The 14,716-nt window shown below is 35.8% G+C and overlaps 2 protein-coding genes and 1 long non-coding RNA gene across 3 annotated transcripts; all 3 read left to right on the top strand.

The window, feature by feature from the left end:
- The first annotated feature begins 376 nt into the window (after positions 1–376).
- Positions 377–2,960, top strand: LOC130947849 (protein TIC 20-I, chloroplastic). Its single transcript, XM_057876566.1, has 3 exons — positions 377–550; positions 1,223–1,425; positions 2,172–2,960. Exons 2-3 carry the CDS (start codon positions 1,233–1,235, stop codon positions 2,807–2,809), a joined length of 831 nt encoding a protein of 276 aa, XP_057732549.1. The 5' UTR covers positions 377–550; positions 1,223–1,232; the 3' UTR covers positions 2,810–2,960.
- A 2,592-nt stretch (positions 2,961–5,552) lies between these two features.
- On the top strand, positions 5,553–6,197 carry LOC130948255 (uncharacterized). The gene is made up of 3 exons (XR_009072992.1): positions 5,553–5,765; positions 5,870–5,923; positions 6,016–6,197. It is a non-coding gene; the product is annotated as an uncharacterized LOC130948255 (long non-coding RNA).
- Positions 6,198–8,359: 2,162 nt separating this feature from the next.
- On the top strand, positions 8,360–10,411 carry LOC130948349 (uncharacterized). Its single transcript, XM_057877068.1, has 4 exons — positions 8,360–8,513; positions 8,571–8,766; positions 8,915–9,144; positions 9,321–10,411. The coding sequence occupies exons 1-4, from the start codon at positions 8,360–8,362 to the stop codon at positions 10,409–10,411; spliced, it is 1,671 nt and encodes a 556-aa protein (XP_057733051.1).
- Positions 10,412–14,716: the final 4,305 nt, after the last annotated feature.

Here is a 14,716-nt window from a genome sequence, read left to right as displayed (position 1 = left end):
TACTTTATTATATTGATTTGGATGTGAATGTCCACCATTTCAGTTTATAACTATTATTTTTTTTCATTGCTGTTATATGATCAAGTCATTTTGTAGTCAAATTTACCAAGTTGATTCAATAGAATTTAAGGATTGATAACCGGAAATTTTAGTTGAGGAAAGAGGGGAAGAAGAAGAAGCATAAGGGAAAAAAAAATTATTTGAACTTATTTACAAAAACTGCATATTTACCTAGCAAATTTTTTTGTCACTGGAACGACCGAAGGAGTATGCTTCTTCATAACCCAATAAAATCAAATCCTGAAACCAAGCCTTGAACCCGACCCGGAAGGCCCAATTCAGACACATGAATTTCATCATCGTTTTATAATAATAATGCTTCTATCTCTATTCTCTCGTGTCCGTCACTGTTCTTTGTATTTTCTGTAAAATGAAGATGGAGGTTCAGATAAACCTAGACACATGAACACTCAACCCCACTAATCAGTATTACTATTGCACCCCAACTTTCAAATCTTCTCCTTTCTTTTCACTCATTTCTCAGAGACAGGTACATATCTCTTGTTATCTCTACCCTTTCTCTTTTAATTTTTTTTCCCTCAACTTATTTTGGTTTCTAGATTTCGAAGCTTCTTATTTTGTGGAAATAGTTGTTCAAAGTCTGAGTTTTGGGTTTCATATTTCTTATTTATTTTGTTTAACTTGTGTTCATCACTTCCAAGAACCAAGCAGTGATGTCATTATAACAATGTTGCATTCATTCCCTCTTTCTTTTTTCTTCGTTTAATCTTATCCTGTTGCATTTTTTATTTTGTCCTTAATTTTTTAATAGTTGATCTTTAATTTGAATTCATTGTTACTGTTGTAATTGTAATTCTAGTAGTGGTGTTGTTGTTGAACCAGTTTGCCATCCATGATTCAAAATGGTTGCATTTTATTGATTGAGTCCAATTAAACTTATGGTTTGATTTAGCTAAAAAATTGTGTAATTTTTTTAAATAAAATTTTATTCTGTATCTATAGTTTCATATGTTTACTAAAATCTTCATCTAAGTGATAGTAGATAAGGAACCAATTATTGTAAGCTAAGATGTACAAACAAAGCACAATACTCTAGGCTCTGGTGTTTACTAGCTTACTTTATGAATTCAGTTTGATAGTTTGATGATACTTCAATGCTAATGTTTTACATGTTCTGATGTTATTGTTGTTGTTGAGTCAGTTGGCCAACCATGATTCGAAATGGTTGTGTTGCATCCCCACAAGTGTGTGTTCCTTTGAATTCGAGGCCATGGAAAGGTGTCATGCCTTGTAGCTCTTTCTTATGCTGTACTTCTCAGTTTCCTGCCAAGATTGCTGTTTCCAACATTCAGAGCTCTTCCTCTTTTGGACATAGTTTTGAGTGTAAATCCTCGTTGCAAAGAGGTACTTTCCATGCTTTAGTTATTCGTCGACATGTTCAATTTTTCATGAATAGAAGAAAATAATTGCGGTTTAAGTTTCCAAGATTATTACTTCTGGCACTGTAGTTTGATTTTCCCCTTCTTTGTAATAGGGAAAATGTTGCATTGTTTTTAAAAATAATCTACACATATTTTTTACTTAATGTGGTGGTAGGAGGAAAAAAAAAATAGCTTCAATGTCCTTGGTGTAATATATCATAAATTGGATAGTTTGAGTGATATCTTCTCGAGGATATGAATATGCTACATTGGATTGGAATTATGAGGATTGGGATTCAATTCACTGAATGAACATTAATGTTATATAGCTGCATGTTTTGATTGTGTATATGAGAACATTGATGAGAGATACAAGTCTAGAACTAACTAGTGTTGGTGACAGATTCAATCGATAATAGTCCTCCATATATGATTACCAACAGTTAGTATATAACTGAAACCATCATCTGTAGGATGTATTCTCTATTCGATACAAGAGTTAAATTTGTTGTATAGATCCATTGCCATACTGTGTCTAATTGTTGCACAATAAGTACAATGATGATCTTATTTTCTAATTAGTAATGCTACTCGTCAGCATGCTACATGTAGCACATTCTGAGTGGTTGAAAAATTTAAAGTATTCCAATCATAGTTTTTCAGTTAATTCTGGAATTAGTTTCTGGCTGAGAAGTATTTTCCTTTTGTAATTGTTTATTTCTCTGATAGGAATGACATTCTCGAACATGTCTGTTGCATCGAGCCTACTCTCAAGTAGGGGTCATAATCCTCTATTTCGCACAATCCCTGTGTTACCGAAACGATGCAGGTCTACTACAACCGTTCAAGCATCAAAGGACGTCCCAACTAGTTGGCGTTATCCACAAATGACCAAGAAACCAAGATGGTGGTGGAGAACATTAGCGTGCCTCCCTTACCTCATGCCTCTCCACGAGACGTGGATGTACGCCGAGACAGCATACAATCTTAACCCGTTTTTGGAATACTTTGAGTTCCTGACATACCCTTTTCTGGAGGCTATTGGCATGCTGCCTAGCTGGTTTCTCATGGCATACTTCTTCGTCGCCTACCTTGGAATCGTGAGGAGAAAAGAATGGCCTCACTTCTTCAGATTCCATGTTGTGATGGGAATGCTGTTGGAGATTGCATTGCAGGTTATAGGAACTGTGAGTCGCTGGATGCCGCTATCGGTCTACTGGGGTAAACTTGGAATGCATTTCTGGACCGGCGTATCATTCGCTTATCTCTTCACCGTCTTGGAGTCCATAAGGTGTGCCCTCGCCGGTATGTATGCCGATATCCCCTTTATATGTGATGCAGCATATATCCAAATACCATATGACTAAGGAGAGGGAAATGTAGGGAAAGTTTAGCTCTACAATTCCATTGTCATTTTGTATTGTATCAGAGTTTGTTTTGTGAAGAACTGAAGAACTAGCTATCCAAATGTTACTGTTTGTTACTTGATTTAGAAAAGTATCTATTGCTTGTGATTTTCCTTTTGTGCATTATTTATTTGTTTTCTCTTGATTTTCATAAGCTATTGCAAAGGCAAACTACGTTCTCTTAAGGTTTGTTTAGTCTACATTGCTATTATATGGGTTTGTCTAACGAGTGCTCTAAAGAATACAAAAGTTTCAAGTTTTTTAAGTTTATGCATTTAGAATTCTCGGAAACATAAATATCTTATGCCATAGTTTGAGGAATGGATTCGTTCAATTTTTTTTTTCAAGCCATCTTTTTTAAATAAGAGGAAAAATTAACCACAAAAAAAAAAAAAAAAAAACTCTAGGGGGATATACACTTTCTATTAGAGCATCTTTGTGGAGTTCTCTTGAATTGAGGAGCTAAAATCCAATTCTATACGCCAAACGGCGACTAAAAAATACAGAGATTTTTCGATGAAGGGTATAATAAATTTTGATTTTTTTTTTGGTAAAATAATAGTTTGATTTTTCATGTTTGAAAACATAATTTAAAAATGTGCTAAGAGAAACTGGTCATTTTGGTCCATAAAAATATTATTTGTACATTAAAATTAGTTATTAAAATTAATTATAAATATATAATGATTAATTTATTTTTAATGTGTATTTATATTTTAATATATATTTTATATCGATAACTAATTTAGTTTTATCAAATACTCTATTAAACATGTGTAACGTCTCTAAAATGAAAGACATTGATTCTTCGTTTCTTCTAACACCATCCAAAAATGAATGAAGAAAACTCTAACCTTTTTTTTTCTGGTAATTAAATAATAATTTTTTTGAAAAAAAATTAATTTTATTAATTTAAAAAAATATTTTATTAAGAAGAATTAGATAACATGTTATATTAGATTAATTTTTTTAAATAAAAAATAGCAATTATTTAATGTTTGTCTTTGTCCAATTACATATAAAGTCTATATACATGAAAGACTTTTTTGAAAATGTAATTACAGATATACCTTACAGTGCATACAGCACTGATCTACCTAATAGAATCATTCATAAATTATGATTATTATTGTTGCCATTTGTCCTTTTTACACAGGTCAGTTAAAATTTGATCATTTTGGTTATTATATTTTTAGCCACCAAACAACTTTCTTTTTAATATATATATGTATATATGTATGCAAGTGACTGATTTAATAATTAATTTTTATATATATGTAATATAATTATAAATTTTAGAATAAAGGATAAATAAATTTTTAATTTTTTTTTCGTAAATGAAACTTTTTTAAAACGGGACAATTAAGTGGGAGTAGATTTTTTCCAGTGAGAAAAAAATTGGATAGTGTCCGGTGTGTGATCTCACTATTTATTATTTTCTCTCTCTTATTAATCTATTTCTGGTCCCACTTATAAAATTAAAGGTGAGAGATCACACTTTATTCTCTTCAGTGAAAAAAAATGGAGAGGATCCATTTCCCAATTAACCCCGCTGCAAAACAACATCATTTCAAAGACAACTCTAATTACGACAGAGTTCCTTCTTTCTCTTCGCCACAAGCAGCTTCATCCTCCCTTCACCATCACCATCACCATCCCAAAACCGTAAACTCATTTTCAAACTCTCTTCTTCCCTTCTCCTCCCCTCTGATTTGCACGTCGCCCTCCTCTTACCACCATCATCACCGAATCACCATCACCACCACTTCATAATTGCCATTTAGACCCCAACAACCACCATCTTCCTTTTCCATCACCGAAATCACCACCCTCGTCGTCCCAAAATCACTGTAGTCTCCACCATTTGTGATGAAACCGCCACATTGAACCGTCGCGGTCCTTTCTCTTCCACTCCTCTTCGTCGTCCCACAGTATCGCCGCCTCTTGTTGTTTCATCACTAGCAGTCCACGCCACCACCCCGACCTCTTCCACTTTCTTCTCCTCTTTTTTCTTCTCCTCTCTTCCAGTTCTAGCTCACATTCTCACTCTCTCTCTCTCTTTTCTTTCACGTAAACAGAAGAAAAAGAACAACCCTTCTCACTCTCCAACCACCATCTTTATCAACATCATTGTTAGTCATTTGTCTCGCCTCTGGAGATTACATGTCTGGCCATCATAGAACCACCACTTGCTGCCTTCTTCTCCTTCCCCTCCCTTTGGCCCTCATCAGCAACGGATCTCGAAATTTAATCAACCGAGACAAAAATTTTACACATAAACACATAAATGCATGGCACAAATATAATATAACATAATTATATATATTAATCTAAGATTTGTCATTTAATATATAAAAATATAATGATTAATCCAATTTGATTAAAAAATAAATTTATTATTATTTTTTCACTATTTACATTATGAAAATATTAAATAATAAATTTAATAATATTTATACCATACCAACAATAATATATTGAATTTACTTTCTTTAGTATTATATTTAAAATATTTACTTTCTTTACTATAATAATAGTAATTTTTCACACAATTAAATCTTTTGTATCTTATTTGAATTTAAACATAAATATATTCAACTCCCATTTATCTTTTTTTTATTATCTTTAATTCAAAGATGCAATTTTTTCTTAATTAATCTGCTATCTGGTTATATTACTCTTCTAGGACAAACTCTAGCAATGGCTCAAAGCAGGAGAAATATGGAATGACTAACAAACCCCGAGGAGAGCCTGAGGAGGCGGTTTGTAAAACTGATTTTTGAATAGGTTCAATTTTTCATGTTTTATTTGCTAGTAAAGTAAAGTGATTGATTATAACTGGGTGTGGTGCTTTTATTAGCAACGATCGAACAAAGGTGAAAGAGGTGTCTTCCGAAGTATCAAAGTATATCCACTGGTAATGTACTAATCTTATGCTTGTATTTGAGATGTGAATGAATCATTCTGTGTATGTTTCTTATTTGAATTCCTACCCCCTCTTTCTTTCTTTTGTCTTTATAGGAACCAAATGACAAGAGACTTAACTATGAACCACCTACATATTTACTTAGCAAGGTACTTACAAACAGTATTCCTTTTCTCCAATGTTAATATGATCCATACTTTCTTTGATATATATTTAGCTAATATTTGAGCCTGATTTGCAGCTGTCCCTGGTTTCTGAAGTGAAAAAACCTGCAAAACTGCCATCTAAGGTGCAGGCAATTTCCTAGGTTCAGCTATCTTAGCACTCATATAACAACTTAAGATTCTTTTGAGTGGGTAAAGGTTTATTGAAAGAGATTCAGAAAAGCATTTTCTTTGAATGATATTTTAAAGCTTACATTAGACTATAATTATATTTTCATGTGTTAATTTATATTTTATTTATTATTTTATTATAAAACGGTTTTTTCGGTTCAACCACAGTCGAATCGGTTAAACCTATGAACCAGTAAACCAGTAGTTAGAGCGGTTCGATGACCGGTTTTATTTTCAGAACCTTGGTAAAACCGCAAAATGCTATAGTTTTTGTAGTGCAAGAATTTATTTGTCTTTTATTTTTTTGGAGGACATGCTAGAACAGTCCTGTATAGACACATAGCTTAGTAACGAATACGTGGGCGTCACTTCACCTATGTCCGTTTGTTCTTCGAGAGAAGCAAATAGATAGAGGAACCTATCCGTCCGCCGTTGATAAAATTTAGGAACTTAAAAATATTTTTAAATTCTAAAAAACAAAAATATCTGTGAGACAAAAGATCAATGGCCTATTTATAATTTACTTTCTTTAGTATTATATTTAAAATATTTACTTTTTTTACTATAATAATAGTAATTTTTCACACAATTAAATCTTTTGTATCTTATTTGAATTTAAACATAAATATATTCAACTCCCCTCTATCTTTTTTTTATTATCTTTAATTCAAAGATGCAATTTTTTCTTAATAAAATACATAAGTAGAATAAGATCGTTGTATTTTTTTAAGACACCAAAAATATTAATCATTCTATTTTTTTTTTGTTAAAACTAACTAATTAAAAAACAAATAAATCACTAAAATTTATCTATAGAAACTATATTTTAAAATTTAAAATAGAAATAAATTTAAAATAATTTTAATAATGGGGACAATTAATAAAATTAATGGAAACATCTATTATATATACTCATATATTAAGTAAAGGAATTACAAACTCTTGTGGGGGTACTTGCCGCAGCCTCTTGAACGTGGATCCCTTTCTGCCACTCACCTAATCTCTCTCTAGCTCATTCTCTCTCAGACTACAAAATCGTAAAACCGCAAAATGTTATCGTTTTTGTAGTGCAAGAATTTATTTGTCTTTTATTTTTTTGGAGGACATGCTACAACAACACTGTATAGACACATAGCTCAATAACAAATACGTGGGCGTCACTTCACCCATGTCCATTTGTTCTTCGAGAGAAGCAAATAGATAGAGGGACCTATCCGTCCGCCGTTGATAAAATTTAGGGACTTAAAAGTATTTTTAAATTCTGAAAAACAAAAATATCTGCGAGATAAAAAGATCAATGGCCTATTTATTTTTTATTCTAAATTTTATATAAAAAATTATTACAATTAAAAATTATTTAACAGCGTACCAATAAATTTTAAAAAAAATCAACATCATCATAAAAGGAATAAAAATATAAAATTAAATAATAAAATGAAATGATTTTTTTCGTAAATAAAATAAAATAATTAATTATTTTCCCAAAAAAGATTTCTCAACTTTATTTTCAAGGATATAATTTTTTTTTGGGAATAACAGCAAGTTCGCCACACACCCCGGCGAACTCTATAATTTATATAGAGTTCGCCTTACCCCCGACGACCTCTATGATGAGTTTGGAAATAAAAGCAGGCCTATTGGAGAGAATATCAAGGAGCCACAATTTCTCTGTCTACTTTCTTTCTCACTATTAACATTGTCGCTATGATGTCAGAAAATTCATTGTTATCCATTCATTACGATGGTGAAATAGTGTATGATGAAGAAGGTTCAATTAATTTTAGATCGGGCCAACCGATAATTATCTATATGACATCGAAATTCGAAAGTCAACAGTTTAACAACTTTGAAGAATGTGATATTGCATTCCGTCAGACAGCAAGAATCTAAAAGGGTGAAAAAAATTTACTACAGATATCCGACCAAAATAGATGGCAATTTATTCTATAAAAGATATATTACAATTGTATTGTCTTTGTTTCTGTTACTAGTATATTTATCAGACCATGGTTATGAAAGATATTTCTATTGTTTTGAATTAGGTACCGGTTGCGCGACGATGAGGACGTATGGCTTATAAGGTCGTGGCACAACCGATGGACCAATATTCATCTGTTGGAATTATACGTGTTTCTTGTTGACTTCGGTGGAGTTGTTAGACGAACTATCAGAAGGACAATGGTGGATCTAAATATGCCATCTGAGGATAGTTAGGAGGGGTCTAATGTTGAAGTTCGTAACATTAACTTAATGGATGACGGACTTGAAAGTTATAATGGTTCTGCTATCATAGATCCGATGGTAGAGCAGTATGAAGTAAACCCCGATGATGGAGACGATGCTGACGAAGAACCACCCGAAATCCCTGATGATGGTGACGAGGAAGAGGAGATGAACTACTACGGTGACACACAGATTGCTCTGACATAGCCTGTTATTTCTCGACCATATGACCGACCAGATCATTTCACGAGGTTGAATCTCAATGCAATGACTTCGGATTGGTCGTTTACCCAGGGAGGTCCTGAGGAATTCCCAAGCAACGATTTTGAGGTTGGACAACAATTTGGGAACAAGGAAGAAGTCATGTTGGTAGTTAAGCAGTACAACATCAGGAGGGCTGCGGAGTACAAAATAGTAGAGAGTGACCATTTGAGGTACAATGCACGATGTATCTAGTTCGGACCCAGTTGTAATTGGAGCAGACTCATATCATATCACCGAAAGCAAGAAAGGTGGGAGGTTAGGAGATACACTGGTCCTCATATTTGCATGCAAACTTCAATGGGGGCAAGATTATCGTAGGTTGGATTCGAATGTGATTGCGCAACACATTTTTACGATGGTCAAGGCCGATCCAACAATCAGCATCAGGATTCTACAAGGAGGTGTGGAGAATCACTTTGGTTACAAGGCGTCCTACAGAAAGGTTTGGCTTGCAAAACAGAAAGTCATCGCTAGAATATATGGCGATTGGGAGGAGTCATACAATGAGCTTCCTCGTTGGTTATTCGCTATACAGATGTACTTGCTAGGTAAGATTTATTTCAGGTTTAGTTATTCGCTATTAAATAATTCAGCCGTGTACAAGAAGCCCACTAATGTATGTCTATTTAGGTACCTGGGTGCAACTAGTGACAACCCTGGCCTGCGTCCACCGACACTGTGATGTTTCATCAGGTCTTTTGGACGTTTCCACCGTGTGTTGAAGCCTTCAAGTATTGCAAGCCACTTATTTCCATTGATGGCACCCACTTATATGGTAAATACGGTGGAACTTTGTTGATGGCCATAGCGCAAGACAACAATGCAAACATTCTGCCAATTACATTTGCAGTTGTTGAAGGTGAGACAAAGGAGGCATGGTCATTCTTTCTTTCGTACCTACGGAAGCATGTGAAACCACAACCAGGGGTGTTAGTGATTTCAGACAGACACAAGTCCATTGATGGAGCACTGAATGTCGAAGGGAGTTTATGGAAACCACCTCATGCCTTCCAAGTATTTTGTACAAGACACATTGCAGCCAACTTCATGACCCACTTTAAGAACAAATACTTGAAGAAGGTTCTTATTAATGCAGCGTACTCGAAGTCGCATCGTGAGTTCGCTCATTATTATGGCCGTCTGAGGGGCGAAAATGTAGCTATTACAAACTGGGTTGAAAAAATGCCACGGTCACAGTGGGCACAGTATGCTGATGAGGGTCGTCGATTTGGTCACATGACAACCAATATCTTCAAGTGCATTAATGCTGTTATGAAGGGTTCTTGCAATTTGCCAATCATGGCTCTTGTTAAGTTAAGTTATTTTCATTTGGGTGAACTTTTTGCAAGGAAGGGTTCGGAGGCACTGGCCCAACTTCAGGTCGGTGCTGAATTCTCACAGACATTGATGAAGGCCATAGAATTCAACTCGAAGCACGTGAACACTATGAATATTTACCAGTTTGATCGATCGAGGACAAACTTCATGGTTGAAGAGTTAGCGGCAGTTCCTGGATCCAGGCAACAGAATTATCAGGTGCTGCTTGATGAGCGCAAGTATTATTGTGGGTATTTTCAGGCTCTTCATATCCCTTGTCGTCACATGTTTGTAGCTTGCTCTCATGCAAGACTTGATTGGAAGCAGTTTGTTCACCCTATGTACCGCATGGAGTCGGTCTTCAATGTTTACAGATCAGAGTTTCGATCGATAGGGCACGATGATGATTGGTCATCGTATGACGGTCCCCGAATCTGGCCCAACCCTAGGATGATGAGAGTGAAGAGAGGTCGCGCGCATGAGCTCCAGGATTCGTAACAACATAGATGACATTGAGCATAACGGGGAGAAGCGGTGCGGATTGTGTCGCCAAAGCGGACACACGCGGAGGACTTGCACCGCTCTTGGTGATGGAGGGGCATCTTCTAGTCGACGATAGTTGTAGTTGTTTTAAATAAATTATTGTATGCATGAACTACAATGTTATATGTCACTAAATAAATTATTTGTGTGTGTAACATCCCAACTTTTTGAATCAAGTCATTTTTTTATAACTAATTAATTAATTAAAATGGTAACGATTTAAGATTTGAATTTAAAATTTAAACATATGAAAACACTAGCTGTAGTTAATCTCTAACCGACAATAAACAACCTTTTAAAATATAGTCATAATTAATTCTACATTTATTAAATTTGAATAATATTTAGTTATATGAAAAGATAAGAATACTAGCTCTATTTCTTAAGTTCAGTATAAAATCAACTTCGAATTAAATTAGGTAGATAAATTGGTTACAAATTCATAGTAGAAAATCACGCTCTTATCAGCCAGCCTAATATACTAACAGTATTTCAAAAATATCTCAAGCTGTGGTTATCCGATTGACTTTGTTTAAGATTCATTTTAAAGATAATTCAATTCTATATAAATTTGTCTCTAATAGCTATTTCTAAATTCCAAACGTAGAAAACTTTATAGGGCTCACAAAGTGACGATTCAGATTGAAGATTTCACCTAAATGCCTCCTAACATAATCTGCATATACCTGATAGCTATTTGATCCTTCCTTTCTCATTCTATTCTATTTTTCTATATAAAACATTCTAGTATACACAAAGTCTAGCTATAGAACAAGTCTCTCTTCACTAACAAACTGCATCTATTTGCATCGGAACACCTATTGAAACTTTACTCGAGGTAGGGGGTTTTATGCTAATTTTTATGTCATATGTTAAATGTTTTTGGATATAGATGTTAGCATTACATGTCATGATATAATGTCTCTTTTCTTCATACACATTATGCATTATAATAACAATCTTATGTGCATTAAAGAACTAAAGGAATGATCCTTCGGTAAGGGAAGGTGACCACCAAAGACAAGAAAATCGAGATGATCCTTCAGTAAGGGAAGGTGATCGACAAACTTTTGGGAACCTTCGGTAAGGGAAGGGAACTCCCATCAATTTTATATAATAAGATATCTTTGTTGATATAACTCTTTTCTTGTGTATGTCTAAATAACCTTGATTGTAAATTGAACTGAGGGAATGATCCTTTGGTAAGGGAAGGTGACCCCCAAAGACAAGATATCGATATGATCCTTCGGTAAGGGAAGGTGATCGATCGAGATGATCCTTCGGTAAGGGAAGGTAATCGCCAAGACGTTTGGGATAAGAACTTTCGGTAAGGGAAGGGGACTCCCACCTTTTATACCGATTTGAGCTCAATACCTTCCATAAAAGCTACGAGAAAAAGTAATAAAAAGTACAATGAAAAGTATGATCATGATTGTTCTTTTTTTATCCTTTTTAATTTATGATTATGATTGCATTTAAAGATCCTTCCTTTATCCAAAATTCCTTTTGTATGATGTATGATATTGTTTAAGATCTCTATTTTATTCAGATCTATCCTGTTTGACTTATCTATTCCAATGTTACTATTCTTCTCTTATTTATTATTTATTTTGCCTTACTTTATGGCCTATGAGAACATCAAACCAAGGTTTATGAGTTTATATGTTTTAACGCTATAGGCATTTTGTATGCATCACACATGTCATAACATAAGTAAATGAGAAGCATCTAAAAGTCACACCACTCCGACTAACAAGGATTTTTGAAAATAATAATTGAACAACCTTGCATTATCACTGTTTTTATTTTAAAACTCGGAGTGGTTGGAGATGGATACGATGACACCATATAGATAAACTACTGAGAAACTTTTGTTTCTCACCCCTCTCTCTCCGTACCATCTTCAGGAAGGATGCGGCACAAAGCAATACACTGCTTAGTTGAGGTGAAAAGACAAGTGAACTATTAGGAGCGAGCCATCAAGAATGTAGATACGAAACATTAAGCGTTTATCTTAAGAAGGAAGGATAGGCGATTGTTTCAGTCATATTTAAACAAGTTAAGGGAATTAGGATTTCTTATTTGTCTTGTTTCATCCTTATTGAGTGATTGCAATTGTAATTATGATGTTTCTTTTTGTGATTATTTGGTATGGGTAAAGCTTGTCATTGTTGTGCCTTCATAATTTGGCACGTCGTTTTTTATGTTAATATTTTCAGATCCACTTATATTTTTCAACTAGTAACTATTCTAATAAAAATTAGTTATTCAATATTTTTTATATATATTATTTTATATAAATATTTCATATTTGTTTTAAAAACAAAATTTCGTAAGGTTTTGAATATCAGCTACTAAGTATAAACCAAATAAAAGTTTAAAAGTATTAGGATGTTACAGTGTGCATGAACTACAATGTTATATGTCGTTAAAAAAGTTATGTACCGCCGTGATATATAACGCAGTGATATTTAACGCAGTGATATATAATATTATAAATAATTACTGTTTTCATCATAAATAATCTATATATGAAAGTTTTATAACAAAGTGACCTTTTGTACATTAATTCCATACAATAACCATAAAGAACTAGAAGCTACTAACCCCGCCCTCGCCTCCCTCCTCGTGGGCCAGCATGTCGTCCGTGGGGCTTAGGATCGAGACACTCACCTGTGCCACACGCAGATGGTCTAACATCTCGCTGACCATGACCAAGTGGAGGGACCGAGCCAGGCGTTAGAGTACTCATCTGATCCCTCATCGTCGCATAATCCGCAGTGGAGGATGACCCACTATAATGATCAGAATCGAAGTGGTGTGGCAAGTATGCAGACTGAGGTAGTGTAGTGTGCATCTGTGAGAATGGCTGGGTCTGCTGTGGCATCATCAACATATCTCCAAATCCGTCTTCACCTCCCTGTAGGGTGCCTGTCATCTAGTTCGGCACCATCAACGTGACATCAATCATGTCCTGCATATCCAATATGGGCTGGTAGTCGGGCCGGGGAGTTCGAGATCTGATGGGCTAAAAGGTATCTGAAATTGGGTGCCGATGTCAAAATGAACACTCGCCTCTGGCCTCGACCCCTGATGATTGGTCCCAACATCCGAATGATGTGACCCAGGAGGTCTCAGAGACAAGTAGTCACTAGGAACGGGTCCTGACACAGACCCCACCGTCTGGCCTGCATCCTCGATACCGTGAGCGAGCGGGTTGACAGGGTCTTTGTTGCGAGAAACCTTGTCAGGACCCTGCCTCCTGTGCCCTCCGCCACGTCTACCTCTCCCCCTGGCTCTCCCCCGCCCCCTACCTCTCCCTCCTCCGGCAACTGGCCTGAGCTCCGGCAGGTGACCATCGTCTAGCTGATGCAGGTCTAGAGCAAGTGGATGATGTATGGGCAGGTCCTTTGGCACCACCCTAGCAGCGACTAAGTGCTGGTCACCCAAACCAAATAACTCTGTGTGCGCCCACTGTAGGTACCATGTCATATACGGGAGGGACGGACGCAGGTCTATATGATGATATATCGGAAGACGATGCATCTGGGAAGAGGATACCCCTATCAACTGCATGATGTATCCTCTCGTGTACCTCATCAGGCGCTCCTCTGTGGCGTCCTGCTCCAGCTTTCCACAAACTGTGTTGTGGAACCAAGTGAGCTTCACAGTCCACTTCGTTTGTGACTGTCTGTCCTCTGGGCCAGGAACAACACTTAGAATCTGCTCACATAACTCCTCAATGGTCCGTACCCTGATGATGTTGCTCCCACCCACCTATGCATCCACTCACAAGATCACTGTCAATCCTGAGTCCCAACTGATAGGTCACGTCCTGCATGGTGATAGTCATCTTCCCGCACGATAGATGAAAGATATGGGACTCAGGCCTCCACCTCTCTATCAATGCCGAGGCAAGTGACCAATCTTGCTCGAACTCGACCATATAGGCCACGTACTCAAACCCAGCTCGTCTCAGATATGGCCTAATCTGCTCCGGTGGCCGTGTCATCAGATTCCGTCTAGTGTGCAAGATTCGAGGCACCTACCAAATGAAAAAAAAATTAAGAAAAAAAAGGGACGGTGAAGAAATATAATAGCAAGCTCACTGCTTATTAAATACAATAAAATAAAAAAAGAGAAAAAACTATACCACTCGATCAAGCCTCCCAGCAATGTGCTCAGCGTGATCCAATCTATACATCTCATCCTCATAACCCAATAACTGCTGCTCCATCGAAACACAATCTAGTAAAATAA

This window comes from Arachis stenosperma, chromosome 9, assembly GCF_014773155.1.
Source record: "Arachis stenosperma cultivar V10309 chromosome 9, arast.V10309.gnm1.PFL2, whole genome shotgun sequence".
Taxonomy (NCBI): domain Eukaryota; kingdom Viridiplantae; phylum Streptophyta; class Magnoliopsida; order Fabales; family Fabaceae; genus Arachis; species Arachis stenosperma.
This window is presented reverse-complemented; position numbering and strand designations above follow the sequence as displayed.

Bases quoted from the DNA above. Each gene is read 5' to 3' on its own strand.
- LOC130947849 (XM_057876566.1), top strand. From the start codon at position 1,233: ATGATTCGAAATGGTTGTGTTGCATCCCCACAAGTGTGTGTTCCTTTG. The intron at 1,426-2,171 runs GTACTTTCCATG...TTTCTCTGATAG, and splicing joins TAAATCCTCGTTGCAAAGAG to GAATGACATTCTCGAACATG.
- LOC130948349 (XM_057877068.1), top strand. From the start codon at position 8,360: ATGGATGACGGACTTGAAAGTTATAATGGTTCTGCTATCATAGATCCG. The intron at 8,767-8,914 runs GTACAATGCACG...AGATTATCGTAG, and splicing joins GTAGAGAGTGACCATTTGAG to GTTGGATTCGAATGTGATTG. The intron at 9,145-9,320 runs GTAAGATTTATT...CGTGTGTTGAAG, and splicing joins TATACAGATGTACTTGCTAG to CCTTCAAGTATTGCAAGCCA.